A 24,051-nucleotide genomic window follows, 5' to 3' on the forward strand; every position below is an offset into this window, starting at 1 on the left:
AACTGAAATACAAAACCCATAAGGGGTCCAGATAGCATTACACGAAGGATAACAAGTGCGTGATTGATCAAACAGTTTAAAAATTGATCACTAAAAAAAAATAACGAGTAACGGAATGAAGTCTTTACCACAAGATTTTTATAAAAGATTCATAAACACGCTAGCAAGTTTCAGTATGTTTGAAAATCTGCACATGTTATGTGCGAACACACATGGGATCATTTGCACCTTTTCCAATGATATAGAACGGACATGTGAAAACTGTCTAGAAAGGAAATATATAACAAAACAAACATTTATTACAAACAGAATAATAACAAATTGTGCCATCCATTTGCTCATTAATGATTTTTTAAGAATTAAAACTTTCCTATTTCACTCCATGTTATTGTTTACAAGATTGGTGACAATTTGTTTTTTTTTCTGAAACCTTATCCTAGAAAATTATGAACTTTGTTTGTAAACGAAACCAAATCGAAGATCACAAGGACATCCTAGTCAACGTAGGTATCACTGGACCTCGCTAAATCAATATTTTGGCCATCTTAAAGATTAGAAAATTAATTAATTTTGTAAATTGAGATCTTCCAGTAAACAAATTTGTTTTTGAACAGAATGTTTCAATGAATATTTATAAAATGCACTTGATAACGAAGCTGAAATATCAAAGGTTTTCACCTTTAGTCACGTTTTTGTTTCATCGTATTAACTTTCCAGTTATCCAAAATGTCCTTTGACAAAAACTGAAACATGTTGACTATGGATTGCTAATATAAATTGTTAAAGCATATCCAATGCTTGAATGTTAAAAAAACATACGGTGATATGTTTTTACAATTGGCTATGCTATTAGGGATATTTAACCCTCACAAAATGGCATTGCATACCAGCATGCTCTGGATACTTATACATGAAAACGAATGAAATTATACCTTAATAAGCTTTGTGACTGTGATTGAACTAATATAACTTCATATTAGTTAAAAAGAAAAAAGTTTTTGACAAATTTATATTCCGTCAAACTATTTCAGAGGAAAATTTTCGTCACCGTTGCGTATTTCGACAATCAATGTCTCTTCAGTGATATTTGAAATTCAAAAGCCTATTTTTAATAAATGAAGAGCTAAAACAAAAAGGGACAAAAAAGTATAGCCAAAGCCGGGCAAATAATCAGAACTTTGAGTGAGGCAGATTCATTCATACATTTTAAGTAATTTACAACTTGTATAACAGCAAATTTTGTTAACACATAAGCCGTATTTTCATGCCAGGACCGAAAGAGACATCGACTCAGTGGAAGTAATAAAATAAATGGTAAAAATTTTCTTTCCCAATGCACATTTTGACGACGATCAATGTCAATTGATTGATGTTTGAGGTCTCAAGATTTGAAAATCAAAAACCTAATAAAATATGAAGATATATAAACAAAAAGGACAAAATATATAGCCATAGCTTTCTTGAGGCGGATACATTCCTTCTTTTTAGATATTTTCCTAAATTTTGAAACAGGAAATCTAAATAACAAAAGATCCAGATGTTCATGCAATGGGTACTGGTCTGGTGATATCTTCGGTGAGTTTTAGTACACCAGCATAGACATCGACCCAGTAGTAGTGATAACAGCAAAGCAATTTTGCTGAACCTGATGCGCATTTCGACAATCAATATCTTTTCAGTGATGACTGAGGTCCAAGTATTTGAATTATTAAAAGATAAAAAATATCTAAGCCAAAGAGTACAAACGTGTTCACACGTAGATAAAGTAAAAGTAATTCGCAACGTACTGTACCCCGCTTATACCAGTTTGTTTGTTCAATATCTGCTATCAACCTCAATCAAAGGCTTAACTTGAAGACCAATAGAAACAGCACTTGACAATAATACATTTAGCTACTTAATAGACATTTTCAAACTAAATATTTTCGCATTTTCTGACTATTAGGACAATATTTTACATGAAGAACCCACCCAGTAGAGAGTAACCATACGTTTTGATTGTTTCGTTCTAGCATTCGTTCTAGCATTGTATGTTATACAAATTTGTTTTCATTTTGAAACTAGAATTTTTTACTTAAATACGTTTTCACTCTTTTGTGGTAGTTGTGGTCTAGTTTTAAATTGGGTCTATTCGATTTTATTGTTTCGGTCTAGTTTTTTTGTTTGGTTTTATTTATTTTTGTTATTTGGTTGTAATATTTCATATTTATAGAAATTTCGATCTCGTCTTTATTACGCTCTATACGTTTTAGTGGTTTCGGTTTAGTTATGTTTCTATGTTCCTTTGTTTCGGTCTAGGAATGTCTCTATATTTTGGGCGGTTTTGGGTTTTTATTTAAGCCCTAACGTTTGTTTTCCAGTCTTTATTTATAAAAATGAGGAGATGTGGTGGGGCTGCAAATGGGAAAAAGGTAAACTCGAATCCAATATTATTTGGCTAGGATTGTAAATTTTCTTACGGAGGTCGGTGGTTTTCTACTGGCATTTTAGATTCCTTCACCCATTAAACTGACCACCACGAAATAGCCCAAAATTGTGGCGTTAAAGTTTCGTTAGAACACCATAGATCAATCAATCAATCAGTTCAATAATAAAATCAAACCATACTGTATGGTCAACTATAAGGCTTCGACATGAAAAATATGAAACAATTCAATATAGAAAACTAACGACCTAATTTACACAAATGTCTACATAAGTTTCGACTGTTTTGGTTGTTTTGATCAATTTTGTTCTCTGTACGTTTTGGTGGTTTCGGTCCAGTCTTTGCTATAAGTATGCGCATTATGATTTGAATGTTTTGGTATAGTATTGTCTTATGTATAATTCACATATTTTGTTGTTTAAATTAAGTGTTTAGTTGTCCAGGTCCTGTCAAACGTTTTGTGTTTCACTGCGTTTGATAAATCTTTCAGCTTTAACAAGAATTGACCAAAATATAATTTTAGTAATATATCACCAGTCTTGTAAACAACATTCCATAGATTTCTAATGGATTTTGTCATATTTGTAATTTAACTGTTTACAAAAAAAATGATTTGGTAGAAAAACTAAGGATGTTCTTCCCCAAGAAAAAAATTTGAAAACACAATATAGTATGAAAAGTCATTCAGGTTCATCCGTGACATCCTGGAAAGGCATTTTGTCAACAAAAGAAAAAAGAGAATACATTTTTCAGATTTATTTCAGATTCGTGCAATAAATAGTGTACATAGAATAAATGGTATGGCACAGAGATTCTAATCCTTTGTATCATAGCATAATGAAATATGAAAAAAAAGTATGTACGCAATTATTCTTCGTCTTGACCTAATCAATGAGAACTGAACTTAGGAAATACAAAAATACATTGCTATATGTAACATACAAACTTTTCACGATACTGTTTTTTAAAAGGCGCGATATTTTTAAAGCACTCGCAGCTCTCTGAATCAAAAGTAATTTTTTTTTAACGTTATTTATTTGTTTATCTAATTTTTATTTGGCAAAAATGATTAAAACGGAAAAGAGAAGATTTAATAATGAACTAATAAAAACAGTAATATGTATATCCGTTGAATGCAATGTCATTTAACACAATACAACAACAAATGCAATGGTATCTCTTAACGTTTCTAAATAGCAAGAATTAAACCATATTGTTCAATAAATTTGTCTAGGTTTTGCGTATAAACTAATGGTACTGGTAGGGATTCATAAATATTCCATAATATGAAACTATGTCAGCTGTAAGATACCTGGCAACTTGATAAACAGGTGGGAATATTTCTAAGAATAGTCCAATCATTAGCAATAACAAAGTATAAGGTACTTTTTGGCTTCCTGGAGTTTGTCATCTTGGCAGGTGAGTTTTAAAAATGGTTAAAAAAATGTTCAATTTAGCATACGTTTCTCTAAAAATGTTACTATATTTATGGTGTTATCATTCCTTAATCTGATCCGTTCTACACTGTTTGTCTATTATATTTTGATTTTTGAAAATATTAAAAAGCTATGGTTTTGAACAAACACATTCGAAAAAATAATAATAAAATAGCCTAAGGAGAAGGAGAAAAATTGTGACGAAAATACAACAGAAAAACTTCAATACAATAAAAATTAAGGAAAATCATTAACATCCATAGACGCTTATTAGAAATCGACACAAGCATTTATTTTGTTATCACATCATCTAAGAAAGATATACACAATGTACTGAAATTCTTTTGACAATACATTTATATCTGAAGAGTTTAAAAGGTTTAATCTCGGAGGCACAGACTTCTTTGAATTGTATAAGTGCTTTATGAAACTATTTGTTGTCCTTGTTATTCGATCATTTTTTTTATCAATAGAACGAAACCAAATCCACCATACTCTTCATCGCTTCATATAAATAGTGGTTGGCAAGAGATAGACACATACAAAGCCAGGTAATCTTCTTTCATCCTGAAAAAAAAAAAAAAAGTAAAATCCAAAAAATACCGAACTCCGTTGAAAATTCAAAACAGAAAATCTCTAATCAAATGGCAAAATCAAAAGCACAAACAAACAATTTGATCAAAAACATCATAATTGATTCAAGGCAAAAAAAGCTAGCATGCAGTACCTTAACTTAATATGTTCACAAGCTTATTCTGTCAATATGACTTCTGAATAATCTAATTCGTCGTTTTTTCATCGGTGGTTCTTAGAACATAACCCTACGTTTCAATTTCTATAAGAAAGTTGAAATGCATTGCTCACTACAGTGAAAAAGGTATGTATATATGTACCAAGTCAGGAATATGACTATTGTTATATATTGTTCGTTTCTGTGTGTGTTACATTTTAACGTTGTGTCGTTTGTTTTCTCTTATTTTTTTAGTGTAAATTCACATTGCGATAAGACGTGTCACGGTACTTGTCTATCCCAAATTCATGAATTTGGTTTTGATGTTATATTTGTTATTTTCGCGGGATTTTGTCTGATGTTTGGTCCGTTTCTGTGTGTGTTACATTTGAGTGTTTTGTCGTTGTTCTCCTCTTATATCTAATGCGTTTCCCTGGGTTTTAGTTTGTTACTCCGATTTTGTTTTGTGTCCATGGATTAATGAGTTTTGAACAGCGGTATACTACTTTTGCCTTTATGTATATAACACACATAAACCAATGTTTTAATAAAATATTTTTTTACTTAAAACCTGTTAATTTTGCATGCATACAATGAAGAGGTTCAATGTCTATTTTTGTTTTAAATGATATATCATAAACCTCTTAATATTTGTTTGTGGTAATTTTAATCGAAATCTACATGCCATATTTCTGTTCGAACCACTTCAAGATATAAACATAAATATTGACAACAAAAAATTCCTACCAATTCGTTCTTTCTGAATTCAAAGGATTATGGGTAATTACATTATTCGTACATGTACTTTAAAATGAAAATAACGTCACATTATTTGATGGATTTTGATAATCTAAGACATTTTGTTACAAAACACGTTTTCATGAACGATTTTTAAAATGTTACCACCAGCCCAGTAGTCAGCACTTCGGTGTTGGCATGAATATCAATTATATGGTCATTTTTATAAATTTTCTGTTTACAAAACTTAGAATTTTTCGAAAAACTAAGGATTTTCTTACCCCAGGAGTAGATTACCTTAGCCGTATTTGGCACAACTTTTTGGAATTTTGGGTCCTCAATGCTCTTCAACTTTGTATTTATTTGGCTTTTTAACTATTTTGATATGAGCGTCACTGATGAGTCTTAGGTAGACGAAACGCGCGTCTGGCGTATAAAATTGTAATCCTGGTACTTCTGATAACTATTTACCCATGATGTAGTAGATTCCGAAACGAGGAATTCAAAAGGCACTGCCTCTTACCAGGAACATGACATTCCACAAGGATCATCTTTTTTGTATTTTGTTGTTGTTGGTATGAGGTAGAATTTAGTTTATATTTATATTTTTCCTTATATTTAATTAACTTAGGATTAATGATTGTTACATTTCATCGATTTTGTATGAATAAAGTGAGATGAAGGAAGAAGTTGAAAGTCAACATCCTAACACAAATTACTCAACACCATCTACATGTTACCTACAGTTTAAGTAATAGACAAGTGTATAAACAATAGGAAAAATTGTTAATCGCCCCTAATCGCAAGGGCATGTTTTCAACATTTTTTGACATTTTTAAATATTATATCTGATTGGTTTTTTTCACATTTCGTTGTCAAAATATTGGAATTTAATGCGACTGTCATACAAGTGAAAGGTTTAGCTAGATATAAAACCAGGTTTTCTCCACACTATTCTCTATATAAGAAAATGCCTGTACCAATATGACAGTTGTTATCTATTCGTCTGCTGTGTTAGAGCTTTTGATTTTGTCATTTGATTAGGGACTTTCCGTTTTGAATTTTCATGGAGTATTTTGGAATTCTTTTTTTTTCAAATATAACCAGTATAGTTGAAGTACTGACAACGAGACTTACCATCAGAATAGAAAAAAATGCGATCAATTATTTGAATGTCTCTTCTTGATTAGCTGAAGTCTTTTGTGAAATAGCCGCAAGGGTGACATTCTCTTTCGGAATGATCGTCGTTTTCTACCAGGACTATGCGGAGACATCAAGTAATAATATTGGTCTGCAATGGATGATGCCCATTCCGTTCGGCAAGCACCTCCTAACTCCACTGTACATGTGCGTTTACTACAAATATGAGAATACATTATCAGTTTAAAATGAAAAAAATGTATATGTTCTCATAGAAAAAGATAGGTGAACAAATATGTAAGATCCCGAGATATGATACACATGCAAATATTTGCCTGTTTAAAATTAAAAGATCTTTGAATTCTGTTTTTATGTTTATACAACGTATTAATTTGTTTTATGTGCACCGAGTGAATACATTTTAGCTGAATGTTTGAAAACAGTTGCTTACCCTTCCGGAGCACCTGAGATCACCCCTAGTTTTTTGTGGGGTTCGTGTTGTTTATTCTTTGGTTTTCAATGTTGTGTCATGTGTACTATTGTTTGTCTGTTTGTCTTTTTTCATTTTAAGCCATGGCGTTGTCAGTTTGTTTTAGATTTATGAGTTTGACTGTCCCTTTGGTATCTTTCGTCCCTCTTTTTTGAAGTCAATTCTTCTTTAAAGTTAATAACTATAGAGCTGCAGTTTTATAATGTTATTTCATGAGTCTGAATGTTTATATAAACCATAATCAGTGGACATCGCCTCTCTTTATTTCGAATCTTATAAATATAATGTTGATTATATTTTATAGGAATAGAAATTATAAATAAATTGGCCTGAATGACATTCAAATGATCGGGTTTTATGAAAGTGATCCTTCAGTTTTCTTTTGTTGTTTGTTATAGAATTAATAATAGGTTGGAAGACCATATGTCAGGAAGATTTTTTCCAGTAATAAACTAAACTATGACCATGGTTTTTATGGTATAAAAACGATTTATGTAGAATTGGGAATGTGACAATGCACGGAAATGTTTCTGTTTACTTAAGAAATTGTATATATTTACCTGTTTTCGATAATGCTACCATTTGCATCTTCTAACAATGTGCGAATGTTCTTAAGGTCAAGGCGCTTTCTCACTATATCTTCTATTAACCTGCAGAAGGAAATATATGATATTTAGATTTACCAGACTACTTCGCTTGTTTTAATACAATAAATATGGTCAAAATGTAATGTATTTTTACTGTGATAAATTTTCGATTATTGATAGTTTCGATAAAATGTTCAGTTCAGACCTCAAAATAATCCGGATGAGGAGCTGAGTATTTAGTCCTCTCACAGAAGACCCCGAAACAGAAGAAAAAAAACATTTGAGAAATGAACCATCTGTCGGATATTTATTTTAAATAGTCTTCGATTCTTATAGTCGATTGAAAATCATATTAAATAAAACTATTTGTCAGAAAAATACATATCAAAGGTAGAAACTTCTTAAATGCTAATATTTCTCATGGATTGTTGATGCAAGTTAAGAATATCTAATGATAAGTTGAAGATAAATTATGCATACACTTTTCAGACGTTTAATACGTAAAAGAAATTATAAGAAAAACCGAATATATTGTCTTCCGATGCCAATATCGGTCAATTGAATAATAGCAAAATATGTACCCATTTCACTGTCAGTATGTGTGACAACATAAATTGTATTGTAAATAATTTAATACAGAGCAGTTATATTATTAACCACTTTAACTATTAAATAAGCTACTGAAACTCATTTCAAATATCGGCTGTAAGTGTCAGTAAATTACCAAGTTAAAAGATTTATAAAAAATACAACAAACAATTCAATCAAAATGCTTTTAATAATGATTTAATACTGTGTTCACTATCTAAAAGTGTTCATCCATAAGATATATAGCGCTGTCATTACCGCAGAAATAATTTCCCTTCATTATTACCCAAATACATATTACTAATTATCTGCAAATTATATTTTTGCGAAAACATTTTAGTTTATTTGATTTGACATAAGGATTTATTTGATTAAGCATCATTGTCTTTGTATGGGAGATGATATAAGGGGCCCATTTGTCATGTTCTGTGTCACAAGGAAATTACTTGTTTGCATTCAGTGATCGAGAGTTATCGACTTATCACAAGCAAATATTTGGGAACTCATAAAACAATTTACACAAATTAAATCAACATAAATGGCAATGGATCTTGTTCATTAGATGTCTATCTTACTGTAAATGCTACTAATTAGTCTCAAGAGACTCTTTATTGGATCGTAATGAACATTTAGGAGAAGCTATTATAGGGAAATAGTTGCAGATCAGTAGGTTACTCTTTTCAATCGCAAAATAAAAACGGTACAAATACAGAGGGGATATCAAATTGCTTAGGTTGAGGTACGTTTAGAATTTTGGTTTGGGGTGGAGTGCTTTAAAATAGTTGCAGAAGACAGGACATTTATTGGATTAATCTCTTCCAATGCATGTATCAGTCGGTTTGTGATTTAAGAGCGTGTGTTCAAGATACAAAAATCCGATAATAAACTCAGACAATCTATAAAAATAATATTGCATCAATGGCGGAGTAAATATAAGTCTGGAAAAATGACTTCCGTTCGCAAACGTAATGATTCACAATGTTATGTTAGAAAATCGGAAAGACTAATTGGTTATTTTTAAGGGAATGTTAAGCAAATCTTCAATTAATATTTTATTCATATTTAAAATTGAGAATGGAAATGGGGAATGTGTCAAAGAGACAACAACCCGACCAAATAAAAAAAACAACAGCAGAAGGTCACCAATAGGTCCTCAATGTAGCGAGAAATTCCCGCACCCGGAGGCGTCCTTCAGCTGGCCCCTAAACAAATACTAATTTCCAAATTGTACACAAGAAACTAAAATTAAAATAAGACAAGACTAACAAAGGCCAGAGGCTCCTGACTTGGGACAGGCGCAAAAATGCGGCCGGGTTAAACATGTTTGTGAGATCTCAATCCTCCCCTATACCTCTAACCAATGTAGAAAAGTAAACGCATAACAATACGCACATTAAAATTCAGTTCAAGAGAAGTCCGAGTCTGATGTCAGAAGATGTAACCAAAGAAAATAAACAAAATGACAATAATACATAAATAACAACAGACTACTAGCAGTTAACTGACATGCCAGCTCCAGACTCCAATTAAACTGACTGAAAGATTATGATTTCATCATATGAACATCAGGCACAATCCTTCCCGTTAGGGGTTTAGTATCATACCATCATAACATATATGAGAAGAACATAACCCGTGTCATGCCAACAACTGTTTTTAGAAAAAATGTGTTTAGTACCGACGCAAAGACCTTATCAGTGACTCAATATTAACGCCAAAATATGCAATCTTTAATGACTTGACAACAGTATCGTAATTATATCCCTTCTTAATAAGTCTATTCAAAGGTTTTGTAAGTTTCTGAGGTGAATACTGACACATTTGTGCTTTATAAAGGATATTTCCATAAAAAATTGGATGTGAAATACCCGAACGTATAAGAAGTCTGCATGTTGAGCTATATTTACGAATGATGTCTTTATACCGATGATAAAATTTAGTAAATGTTTTGACTAGTTTGTGATATCGAAAACCCTAGTGTAATAATTTTTCAGTAATACATGAATTTCTCTGTTAAAATCTAAAACATTGTTACATACACGAGCGAATCGTACAAGTTTAGATATATAAACACCGTAAGCGTTTAAGGTTTTCGAGTTAAAAAAAAGATGTCCCTGATTTTTTTATTGCACAATAAACAACATTGATATAAATTGTCATCTATGACATCGGGGTATCATGTATCTCAATTTTCTATATACTTACTATCTTTCCATAGATTATATGTATATGTTTGTCGTCCTAATATAACTTCTTTTTTGTATGTATTCCTGGAGAAGACCTATGCACATTACTTTAATTTTAATATCCAGAAAAAATATGTATGCAGAGCAAGTATTTAATATCATTACTTCATTTCTAGGTCATGAGATTCCGACTTTGTGAAATCCTTTTTTTTCTGTTTTAATCTTGACTTTTAATATACACATGGAAAAAGTATTGCAACACCAAATTAAAATTAAAATTAAAAAAACACTCTTTATTTTTTAATGATTTAGTTTGTTGAAGTAGAACTAGTTAAACATTACTTAAATATCACCTGAGTTCATTCCATAAATATCGACTCGATAAGTTTTTATCTGCACATGTAGCTACTGTACTTGTAAACAATAAAACAGACGTTTTTATCCTCATTGTTTTCAACACTTTGATAACCAAGTTTATAAATTTCTGTGATTGTCACCTTGTAATTGGTCATCAACAACTCATAACTGCAGCACGATGGCAGATAATCAACATGAGAGAAGCAGGTACGTCACTGTGACAATTGCAAGTATTGTTGCCGGTCATCACCATTCCACTACAAGTCGTTTTGAGAATAAAAATCAGGCAAAAAACGAGGTTAAAGACCTTCCGAGATCAGATAGAACCCCTATAATATCTGCTAGGGAAAATCTACCATAATAAAGGTTGGTTAGAAGGAATCAGATTGCAAACAATACAATCCTAAAAAGATAGCAATGGCCATACAGGACCCTTTAAACAAGAACAGTTCGAGATCGGCTCATCGCTACTGTTTATTATGCGATAAGACCATTTCGGTGACCTTTGCTTACGAACAGACACACAGTTTACCGTATCCAATATAGGGCAGAGCTCGACAAATTTGGAAACTAGCATCGTGGAGGAAGATCCATTGTTCCAATGGAATTCTGTTTATCTTCCTGGACCCGATCTTAGCCCGAATTTGTACCATATCGAGCATATATGGGACACTTTTAAGCGTAAAGTGACCGACATGACAATCCAGTTCAAACACTTCATGAAATAAACAATACCCTTCGTCAGGATTGGTTGATGCTACCTTAGCAATAAATAAGTCGACTTATGGCAGGAATCAGAAGACGTTAAGATGCGGTTATCCGTTTGAATTGAAGCTGCGCACAAAGTACTAATTCTTTGGTGTATAAGAATCAACCATGATGCGAACAATCATATAAAGATTAATTTTGAAATGTCTGACATTGTAAAGTTCGACTACAGTAAAAGTTGTAAAATGCATTTTTTTGGACAAAAAAACACTTCATTTGTTATAAAAAAAATCAAAGTGTTGTAATACTTTATGCCATGTGTATATTTCAACACATACAATGTGATCTCCTATATTAAACTAGAAATCTTTTCCCCAATAATAATGACAATATAAGCCAGAGTATTCAACTGTTCAGAAACATATGGTTTAAATATGACTGAACCAGTGCTTCCAGAAAAATTTATAAAGACAGACTAATATCGTCTTCATAACTTAATATGAACTGATATGAAAAGCAAATTGCGATGATACTTGATAGGTTTGAATAACTAAGATTAATCAAATATTGATTTCTTGAAGACCCCTCGAACCTGCAATTTTTATAGTTAAATTCAAGTATTCACTAAAAAAGTACACAAAATAAGACAAGTTTAACCAAAAATTATCGGAAGCAAAGTTGAATGATTTGACTTTTAAGAAACAATTTATTTCATCGTTGTAAATAAGAAAAGTCTTCGATTCAAAAATTCAAAAAAGGTAAAAAAGGCAACAGTAGAATACCACTGTACAAAAATCATCAATCGATTGCGAGAGAGCAAATCCGAGTAACAAACTAAAACTGACGAAATCACAGCAACTGTAAGAAGAAAACCACGAACCACTGAACTGCAACAAAATCAAACGACAATGCAACATCAATAAAAACAAACTATTAAATAACAACTGCCATATTTCTGACTTAGTACAGGACATTAGAAGAAAATTGAAATTTGAATCAAAATTTGCATCCAACTTCAATTCATAGTGATTTAAGTTATATCTTTATAAGAAGATAAATCAAAATTAGTTAAAAAGCTCAGTGGTTACCTTTTAATTTCAACCTCCGATAGTTTTTCTTTGTGTTCCTCTTTTAATGTGGTCCGTTTACCAGGACTATGTCCATTTGATAACCATTCTCGTGACTGGAGTTGATTGTCCAAGTCTGCCAAGGCACAATGGTGACTATTTAATCCGAGATTGCACGCCCGTTTTCTGAAGAAGAATAAAGATCTAAATTTGAACATCAAGTTTATTATTTTTTTTAAGAGTTAGTGCATAAATTCATATGGGTGTTTTTTCTTTATTTCAGGCAACTCTTGTTGTTTTATTGGTATAGTTTGACGTTAATACTTCAATCTTAGAAGAAGATAAGATAAATAATTCCAAGATATAGTTGAAATAAACCATAAATGATAAATGATGTAAATAGATTTAGAGAAAAATAAAAAATCTAAAATTAGTGACAGATAAAATCATTACTATCAAATTAATATGATTTTATTGCAATACAAACTTGAGTAAGGCCATAAGGGGGTTGTTTTAGAAGTGTAAAAATAATTGCACCGGACAGTGTAGATTTACACAATGTTGATCGGTCATTCGAACAGATTTCAATATATTTAAGTGGATTTCAATCATTTATAGCGGGAAAATCTATTATTAATTGAAAACCTGTTATTTCAGTACTGCAGTTTTATGTCAAGCACAAAATGTCGAAATAATTGTTGCAAAGGACAAATAATCATATCTTTACTGCAATTTAATAATAAGGATATCAGTAGCTATAATAATTGAATTTATCTAAAAATATTAGCATTCACATAAGAACTAATAAAATAATTACAAATGTCTTCCACAACATCAAACTTATCAATCTCATTTGAGACTAAGTTTGAGTTTTATAGCGTTAGCCTCCTAACATCATTGGACATCAATGCTATGTTCTTACAAGTCAGCCGAAGTATTATCTGATTTTATTATTACTTAATATGCAATAAAATATATGAATAGAAAAATTATCTATTTTAGATTAATTACTGATTTTTGACGTTAGATATATAACAATTGTCGTGGGAATCGTTTGAAGGCTGTCGGTCCTCTTTATGTTCTGCTAATTCCAAGGATAACAAAAGAAAGACGGGAAAAAATCAAAAAAAATCTTTAATGAAACAAATTGAGATTCTTTTGTTATAGATGTTGGAGGATTTTATTTAAAAAAAAGACATAAACCAATGCTTTTACTAAACATTTTTTCTAACATAGACCTTTTAAAATAAGGGAATATTGCAGTTCAAAAGTTTATTAAAATGCAGTGTCACTGACTATATATAGTGTTAGATAGAGAGAAAATGTGAACTGATTCCATATGAAATTGAACAAATACTAAAAATAATGAGGTTTCTATAAAATCATCTGAAATAAATAATCTGATGCGTTAATTTCTTGCGATCCTTAAATTCTAACAACATTAACCAAATAAAAACAATATATTAAAACCTCTTTAAGGACTGATAATTGGTTTAAAGAAGTAGGTATAGTTGCAAAAGGGGTAGATAAGAATTGCCTCTGAGAAAAAAGAGAACGTGAGTTACAGCAGATTATCAACGGAACTTCACAGTGGTGCTAAACAAAAAAAACAGGAATTTTTATACATATTGCAGCATACTAAATATTCTTACTTTTGTGTGGTCAAATAATTATCTAGACCGTCAACTGTTGACATCATAGAAGAAATATCGGTTTGTGCTTGGTTTAGTGATTCCATCAACCTGAATAAAAGACAATGATTTCAATTACTTTAGCATAATATGTTCATGAAAAAAGCTAAAAATGGAAGTATATGAACCAAAATTAGAAAGAATGACTTCATAATATTTTGACACGTCATGCGTTCAGCCGAAACGACCTTAAGCAAAAACTTTCAAAACGTGTAATGATTGAACACGTGTGTGACCATTGCTGTATAAACTTAGGAATTGGTGTTTACACATGCGGCAAATAGAAATCCTAAATACAAGTAGTAAGATTCCTACATGAAATGACACATTGTGTTTCCGTTTTCCATCCCAGTCCAGCGCTTTGATAGTCTCTAATACGTGCGTTTTCAAACCAATTATACTATTTCCCATGAAGACCAAAAGTACATGAAATCCCTTTATCGGATTAAAATGTACTAGTGCATCTATTTAAGTCGATACATTTCATAATTGTTTTTACAGTATTTTGCCTTTGATCCTGTGTCAAAGCCAATGTTATACCTGTAATTATATTAGTTAAGTGTTAATTTAAGAGAACAAAGTCTTTAACATTTAAGCACATAGACAGCTCATCACGTTATATAAAGGTGGGAGTTACGTAAATATATTTAGTTCATCTCAATTGTCTAGATTTTCAATTTACTTATGTGAACTTTTTTTATCAATGACTTATCACACATCCGATGTAATCCATTTAAATACGTGATGCATTATAAAAATAAAACGAAAAAGCAATAGCCATTAAAACAAGTACGGAATGAATCTTTCCGGCCTCAAAGACACGTATGAACTTTGTAATCGTGATCATGTAAACTCGGTATTGCCAAACACACTTCCAAAAAAATAAATGGGCAAACCTTCCTTTGAATTTAATGGTATCTAAACTTTACTGTAACAACAATTTTTTTGACATTAATGATCGTTATTGTAATTATAATCAATCTTTTATATTGGACGGCGGTAGGTCTTTTAGCATAACTTTGAAATGGACCCTTATAATTATTATCTCCCCTTAATAATGTGATGTGAATAGTAATCAAAGGTACCAGGCTTATAGTTTAATCGCGTCAAGTCTTCAACCAATGCTAACAGATGAACAAATATTTAAATTCAACCTGTCAACCTGTATATATCAGATTGAAATATTCAAAATATATTTATTCGATTCATGTGTATACATACTTTAGATAAATATCTGACTTCTCCATTTAATGTTTTCGTCATAAATTATATGATTTTTGAAATATAATATGAAATATCTCACATAGAGCGATAATTCTATTGAGTGATGATTATTCCTGTTGGGGAAAATAGGAAATTCTTGTTTTCACGCTGTTTAATTAGACTGAGAATACTTAAAAATACATCGGCTACACAGCCAATAACCTTTATATGTTCACTTTGACTGGTATTAAGTAGTTTGTAAGAAGAGTATGCTCAGTTGAAAAGGGTTGTAAATTGATTTAGCTCATATGTACTCACTGTGTTCATTATTTAGCTCATATTAACTCACTGTGTTCATTACATTTAATCTGTTTTAAAGAGGTTTTCTAGATTTATCTTTTGACGGCGCAAACTTTAACATTTAAAATCCAGATAGTACAAAAACGTAGCAATGTAAGGAGCTATATGACCAAAAATGGACATCAAAGGTACCAGGATTATATTCATATGATGAAGACATAATCTTTCAATAAGTTTAAGTGAGGTCTGGAGCTGGCATGTCAGTTAACTGCTAGTAGTCTGTTGTTATTTATGATTTTCTTTTGTTAAATCTTTTGACATCGGACTCGAACTTCTCTTGAACTGAATTTTAATGTGCGTATTGTTATTCTTTTACTTTTCTACATTGGCTAGAGGTATACATTTCGAAAAACTAAGGATTTTCTTATCCCAGGAGTAGATTACCTTAGCCGTATTAGGCACAATTTTTTGGAATTTTGGATCCCCAATGCTCTTCAACTTTGTATTTGTTTGGTTTATAACTATTTTGATATAACCGTCACTGATGAGTCTTATGTAGACGAAACGCGCGTCTGGCGTATTAATTGATAATCCTGGTACCTTTGATAACTATTAGTAAATTGCGTTCGTCAAAAGTTTCAAACTTCAAGTTGTAAAAAGTTTCAATTGTTTAAGAAAACATACAATGTAATACAAAGAAAAGCACGTCTATGTGAATAAAGATAAAACAAACTTTTTAAATAAAGAACATGAATATGACTCTGATAACACACGTTGAAAGGACAATGGCAAAATAAAGTCATCGTGTTCGTTTTTGTTGTTGTTGCTATTGCTTGCTATTAACGAGATCGAGAAATGTAAAGTTCATTCTTTTTCTGTAATTACCATACAATTTAAACGAACAGCCGAACGTGACAAATGAATTGCATTCAGTGTATCATTTTTTTCTTGATAATTTCAATGTAAATATGTACCGATCATTTGCAACCCAAGATGGCGTAATACAGATATTTTATCTCTATCAAATTAAAATGTTGTCAACGATCCTTTGCTATCAAACTGTTTTAATATTATTAATAACGTTAATTGCTGATCATTTTTTGTTAATAGATTTATTATTAATCCATCAGATCTGCATGTTCATTTATCAAATAGACATTTACAAACAGGATTGTGCAAACACGTTTTATTACAAAAAGGAGATAAAAACTTCTTTCATCAACACAGTGCAGTTGAAAGCCAAATATCCGCTTGCACGAAAACCATTAAAGCATTTTATGTCATACTACCTGGTAAACACTCGTTTTCAATGTGAACGCATGTCAACAGACAAGGTAAAACGATTTTTACTGTAAAAAATCAACATTACTGTAATTGTTATTTAGTTTTATTTTCACATATTTTTCCTGAAATCAAGTACATGTACATAGTAAACATTACTTTTTGGGGGCCCTTTGTAGCTACCATGTTAAAGACCGTACTTTGGTATAATGGTTTACTTTTATAAATTGTGACTTGGATGTAGAGTTGTCTCATTGGCACTCATACCACATTTTCTTATATCTATTTGATCATCTAAAATTCGATATAGTTCACGAGATGTTTGGATATTGCCGTAATAACGGCTAGATGTAACAGCAGGACCATGACCGAATTTTAGAACGTATACTTGCCATGGTCACCGTCTTCCATATCCGAAAAATACTGGAACTTAACTGTGTTATTGAACAATTGTCACGGTCAATTTGTGGATTTGGCGGTCGAAATGGTAGTTTTCTTTCTGATTAAAGCAAATTATGTTTACACTTGCAACCCTTTTAACACAGTTTCAATGCAATAGTTGTATAAGGTCCAAGGTAGAAGAACTGGGAACGTAGGAAACGGGTAGAAAATATTGTTGCCTTCTACTGTGATATTGACTACAAACAGCACTTACTTAAATGTTTTCCTAAAGATCAAAAGGAATTATAATAAGCTATTGTTTTTCACTGTATTTCCATTTGTTAAATCAATGTAGCTACATACTAGTCGATTAAAACAAATCTTTTAACAACCACATATGAGTCTTTAATGGGATCCAGATGTCCATTCTTCAATTTAAATTTATACACAATTATCTTTAATAATTACCCCTACGAGAAATATTAATAGGATAAAAAAAACATATAGTCTTTGAGCGACAAACAAAGGCAAAACAACAACATAAAAACAGGTTCTTTTTGAGAAGCGATAATTTATACAGATTAAAATAAACGTCAAATATAAAAGAAGTTCTAAAAATTCTTTAAGAAACGGAACAATAAATGGCAATTTCCGAAATTGTAATTACCCGATAAAAAATATAGGCCGGTGAATTCTCATCAAAAAGGAATTGAAATAATGTAATAACCACAAGTTTCTAAGATATCCTTTTTTTCTATTCAGTTGGTCAAGTTCATAATACAGGTTTCTTTGTGTTTTAGTATCCGTCTTTTATTTAGATATGTACAAGTGCACGAAAACATTAACTATCACACTATATAACAGTCCTGTAGAACCTTTATCACAATAATTATTATCAGTTTAAAAAAAAGAATGAAGATTTTAATTACAGGTTTAAAATCATAATTGTTTCAAAATCAGATGATAAAGACATGTCAAGTGATAGTATCGACTGTCATACCAGTGAGAGGTTTATCTAAATATATACAACCAGGGTTGATATACATTTTCTACATAAAAATGTCTGTACCATAACAGGAAAATTATAATTTTCCGCGTTTCGCAGTATAGAGGAAAATTATTGTACTAACGTTCCGTCTGATTAATCATGTGATTATCACATGTTTACATGTACATGTAATAAATGAGCGGGAAATAATCCCGTGGAGTAATCACTCTCTACCCAACACTGATACAGTCAAGATGGACACCGATATGTTGAGCAGCCCTTTAAGAAATGCCATTTCGAGAGAAGTTTCCAATGCCATATCAACATCTCAACAGGATTTATTGAACAGTATAAACGGTATAATGGACAGTAAACTGACAAGCTTGCAGACCACCTTACAAGAAAGTCAACAAGAAATTTCGCAGACTCAAATGGCCAAGATGGAGGAAACTCTGACCGATAACTATAATTTTCAGAGGAAGGGCAACGAAAACCAATTCAAGTATGTTGTGAAGGTTCTAACAAAGCTGAAAGAGGCGAAGTCAAGCTTAGAAGTTCATGATTTGACCAGAGCGACCGTACAGAACGCTAAATCCAGGATTTCAGAAGGTATTGACATTGTGCAAGAGAGACAAAAGTTAATTAAACTTGCAGATTCTTCTCAACTCGGTTGGAAAGTGGTTAATGAGTATGTTGCCAACCCAATAGCAGAAGACTCCGAAGATGAGAGAAAAATGTTAAGAGCTCAGTCTAGAGCAGAGCGCAAGAGTAAAGCAGAGAAAACCAAGAAAAGCATCAAACCCAGACAAGTTCCTTATGCCAGGAATGCAGATAAAGATGATTCTTTCAAGCCTGGAAAGTGTTTCAATTGTGGAAAAAGGGGGCACTGGGCAGATAATTGTCCTGATAGAAAACAAAAGATAAGTAATTCTTTATATTTATCAAACTTAGATAGTTCAAGCTTATTTTGTAGCTCAGATGATAATTTTTATTGCAATAATTCCAAAATTAGAAACGCCAATGAGAAGGTTTCAATAACAATTGATTGTTTACAAAAGGTTGATCTTGTTACTTATGTGGAAAAACCGGTTAGTCCAGTAGGTAGATTGAAAAATGCTATCGATGAATGGAGATTAATCACAGGTAATACACATATAATTGATGTTATACAAAACGGGTATAAGATACCTTTCAAAACAGAACCAGATCATAAAATTATTAGAAATAACAGATCATCTCTTGATAACGCAAGTTTTGTTAAGTCAGAAATTGAAACTTTGCTGTCAAAAGGTTGTATATCAGAAGTGAATGATATACCTTGTGTAGTTAATCCTTTGACCGTTGCTTTTAATAAATCGAGCAAACCCAGGTTGGTATTGGATTGTAGACACATCAATCCTCATTTATTTAAATTTAGATTTAAATATGAAGACACAAAGTTAGCAAGGGAAATTTTTCACCAACATGATTTTCTATATGGCTATGATTTAAAAAGTGCTTATCACCATATTGAGATTGTTGAATTGCACAGAGAATATTTAGGTTTTGCATGGGAGATAAATGGTGCAAACAGATATTTCGTTTTTAATGTCTTGCCATTTGGATTGGCTACTGCTGGTTACATATTTACCAAAGTTCTCAGGGAAGTTGTAAAGTATTTCAGATCTAAAGGCGAACAAATTATTATGTTTTTAGATGATGGTTTGGGAGGTGGTAAAGATTTTGAATCTTGTCAAAAAAGTAGTCAGTTTGTAAAATTTCACCTTCAAAAGCTAGGTTTTCTAATTGCACATGAAAAATGTGTTTGGGATCCATGCCAAAAATTGAAATGGTTAGGTTTCATTTGGAATACTGAAACTGGTAGAATATTCGTCAGTCCTGAGAGAATAGATAAAGCAGAGAAAACTGTAAACTATATACTTTCCGAGATTGGGAGAGGTAAAGTTTTGTTAAAGGCTCGAATTTTAGCGGGCATAGTCGGTCAACTCATATCAATGCAAATAGTATTTGGTGATCTCGTGAGATTGAGAACAAGATTTTTATATGCTTGTGTTAACGGTAGAGCAAGCTGGGAGGCATCTGTAAAAATTACACCAGAAGCTATTGATGAGTTAGAATTTTGGAGAGTTTCTTGCAGAGCAAGGAATAGTAAAGGTGTGAATATAAGCACAGTTAATTTTCACGACAATTTTGATGTCGATTTGTTTTGTGATGCCTCAGATGTAGGCTTTGGTGGTTTTTGTTCCACTTATGATTGTACCGAAGTATTCGGTAACTGGGTAGGTAATGAACCTTTTGAGAGTTCAACTTGGCGTGAACTTGAATGCGTCAAGAGAGTTTTGTATACTCAAGATTCGTTGTTGGAGAACAAATTAGTTCGAGTCAACAGTGACAATCAAAATGTCGCACGTATTTTGACGGTGGGGAGCAGAAATTTGTCACTACAAAAAACTGCGATTAATATTTTAGAATCTTGTGAACAGAAAAACATTAATATTCAGACTCGCTGGGTCCCTCGGGCTCAGAATGTGTATGCAGATCAACTTAGTCGTTATACAGATCACGATGACTGGTCTTTAAACGATGAAACATTCAGTTTCTTAAACTATATTTGGGGTCCGTGTAGCATAGACCGATTTGCCACTCATTACAATACACATTGTTCGCGTTTCAATTCAGTTATATGGTGCCCAGGAACTGAAGCAGTTGACAGTTTTAGTCAATATTGGGGAAATGACAACAATTGGTTGGTACCCCCACCTTCTTTGATTGCAAAAACAGTAAACAAAATGTGCAATGAGCGTGCTAATGGTATTTTGGTTATACCAGAATGGAAATCGGCGGCATTTTGGCCTTTACTTTGTGCACAAGAAATTTTTAAGAGTTTTGTTTCAGACGCTATTTATCTTACAAATGACAAAGTTATAGTGAAGGGTGCCGGTAAAAACGGCATTTTCGGGAAATGGCCACTTAAATTTAGGTTGATAGCTTTAAATATTATGTTCTAATGATCCATATTTGCGATTTTCAGGCTTAGGACTGAGGCAACATGTTGTGGAGATTGTAGAGAAGAGTACTGTAGGATGTTCGGTTGAACTTGGAAAATTAGCAGAAAAGATGTCGGTTTATCTTATCCAGTCTAAAAGTGACAATACTACAAAAAAGTACTTTGCTAGTTATAATCGTTGGAGATCTTTTGCTCAAGGATATGGTTTTAAAGAATTACCAGCAGATCCGATTCATGTTTCATTGTTTTTAACTTTATTGATTGACAAGAAGTCATCACCTTGTACTTTAGATTCGATAATTTATGCTTTAAAGTGGGTACATGAGCTTTATGGTTACGTTGATCCTACAAATAACGCTAACATTCATTCGTTAGCTCAATCATGTAAAAGATTAAATGGAAAACCAGTCGTAAAGAAAGACCCTGTTACCTCGGATATAATACTTGAACTCTGTAAAATTAATGAATTTGAAAATGACTTGCTTATTGTTAGAGATTTGACTATGATTTTGATAGGCTATGCTGGATTTTTGCGCTTTGACGAATTAAGTTCTATTACATGTAGGGATGTTAAGATTTTTGATGATCATATTTCTATTTTTCTGCCCCGGTCCAAGACCGATCAATACAGACAAGGTAACGAGATACTTATTTCTAGGGGTAACACTTTGGCATGTCCAGTTGTTATGTATAAGCGATACATTTCACTTGCTAGTTTGGATGTTAATTCGGATTATTTTATATTTCGACCGATTTTTAGGTCTAAGGGGTTAGCTAAGTTGATATATAAGAATAAAAAGTTAAGCTATACAGCCACAAAAGAGAATATTGTACGTAGATTAAAGACTGTAGCTCCTGACTTGAACCTAGGTTTGCATTCTTTACGTTCTGGTGGTGCTTCTGCAGCAGCCAGGTCAGAAGTAAATGAGAGATGTATTAAACGTCATGGAAGGTGGAAATCAGATATTAGCAAAGATGGTTACATTGCTGATTCCTTAGATATGAGATTATCAGTATCTAGAAAACTTGGTTTATAATTTGGGCTCTTTTCATCCCTTTCTTTGTGATCTCTAGATTACGTTGGGCAGTCGGCAAATATATATTTGGTTATTGTATTAATATTATGTATTATAGTGAGATTTATGGTATAAATTGCAATGAGATTACATCAGTAAAGTGTGTACTTATAATTTTCCGCGTTTCGCAGTATAGAGGAAAATTATTGTACTAACGTTCCGTCTGATTAATCATGTGATTATCACATGTTTACATGTACATGTAATAAATGAGCGGGAAATAATCCCGTGGAGTAATCACTCTCTACCCAACACTGATACAGTCAAGTTTCTTAACGATATTTGTATATATCGTTTCTCATTAATATTTCATATCTAGATCTTAATTGGGTTTTTATTATGTTTGTGCAATGTATTATTGTTTCATGTTTCACTTTATATCATTTTTTGTTTTGTTTTATGTCATATCTTTAAGTATACTGTCCAAGTATGACTCCGGAAACGGTCTTTCGAGCATATTAACTTTCGACTAAGTTAGGGTTTGGACACAGGTTTCCAACGCCGTCTATCGACATAGTTGGTTTTTCCTGGCCGGCGGGATCGTTAAGGATGGAGAAATTTTGATGATTTATAATTATTAATTACAACTCAGTATGTTATGCTGTATGGTTATATCACACATGCTGTTATATTTCACATGTCATGTTTATTTATTTGTAATAAATTCGGTGTCCTCTAGATTACGTTGGGCAGTCGGCAAATATATATTTGGTTATTGTATTAATATTATGTATTATAGTGAGATTTATGGTATAAATTGCAATGAGATTACATCAGTAAAGTGTGTACTGATAGTTGTTTTCCATTCGTTTACATGTTTAAGCTTTGATGTTAAAAAGGATCTTCCGTTTAGCATTTTCCATCGCGTTTAGTATTTTTTGCTTCTTTTTAAATCTCAACATATATGTATTCTTCCCGCATGAAAAATAGTGTTGGTGTTCTAGCAAGAAAATCCGCATACAATCTCGTTTTTTGTTTGTTTGTAACTACATTCATCATAAAATGTTGATTGATAAAGATATAAAATATTTATTTTAGAATTCACTTGGAAACCCAAAATGCACTCGGACGACACATAGCATATTGAAAATCATGAAAACAATAGATCTGTTCTATGTTCCTTTGTGATTTCTACCGAAGATGAAAACTAAATCTTCTGTGATGGATACCCAAATAACATAGCGTCCTTCCTAACAACATCATATTTCTGAGCCTCCGAATTCTCAAAATAAACCTATTTCCAAATAATATATTTTATCGTCAAGCACAACCGGGATTCAAAGGTATTATGAAATTACATATTGTTCATTAACAACATTTTTTCTAGTGAGGGGACGAGTTTTTCAGTAGACAATTGGAACTCCTATGGGAAACAACTGAGCTTTTCTTCTTGCCGATTTGTTTCTTTGTTTATTTCAGGCTTCCTAGGATCAAAGAAAAGTTCTAACTATGGCCCTTAGGTTTTGGTTTCTCTATACAACTGCTATCCTTACTAAATGATAGCAGTTTGGTTACTCTATATTGAACGCATTTATAACATCGAACTTGAAATAGAAGATACATCAAATGCATAATTAAATATTTGAATCCAACCTTAGTACAGTGTTAACACATTGCATGAAAAGCAAATATTCCTGTCTATAATTGAATTAAGAAATTTCAAAGATACATA

At 31.9% G+C, this 24,051-nt stretch overlaps 1 protein-coding gene across 2 annotated transcripts in view; it reads right to left on the reverse strand.

The window, feature by feature from the left end:
* Window positions 1-3,166: 3,166 nt before the first annotated feature.
* The window catches only part of LOC134685667 (uncharacterized), a 48,214-nt gene continuing 27,329 nt past the window's right edge, over window positions 3,167-24,051 (reverse strand). For both annotated transcript variants that reach the window (XM_063545627.1, XM_063545626.1), the window contains exons 3-7: window positions 14,105-14,194; window positions 12,474-12,638; window positions 7,520-7,609; window positions 6,467-6,685; window positions 3,167-4,428 (exon numbers count right to left, since the gene is read on the reverse strand). In XM_063545627.1, the coding sequence (XP_063401697.1) occupies window positions 6,490-6,685; window positions 7,520-7,609; window positions 12,474-12,638; window positions 14,105-14,194 (541 nt within the window). In that variant the 3' untranslated portion in view covers window positions 3,167-4,428; window positions 6,467-6,489. The remainder of the gene's footprint in view (window positions 4,429-6,466; window positions 6,686-7,519; window positions 7,610-12,473; window positions 12,639-14,104; window positions 14,195-24,051) is intronic.

This window comes from Mytilus trossulus, chromosome 9 (assembly GCF_036588685.1).
Source record: "Mytilus trossulus isolate FHL-02 chromosome 9, PNRI_Mtr1.1.1.hap1, whole genome shotgun sequence".
Classification (NCBI taxonomy): Eukaryota; Metazoa; Mollusca; class Bivalvia; order Mytilida; family Mytilidae; genus Mytilus; species Mytilus trossulus.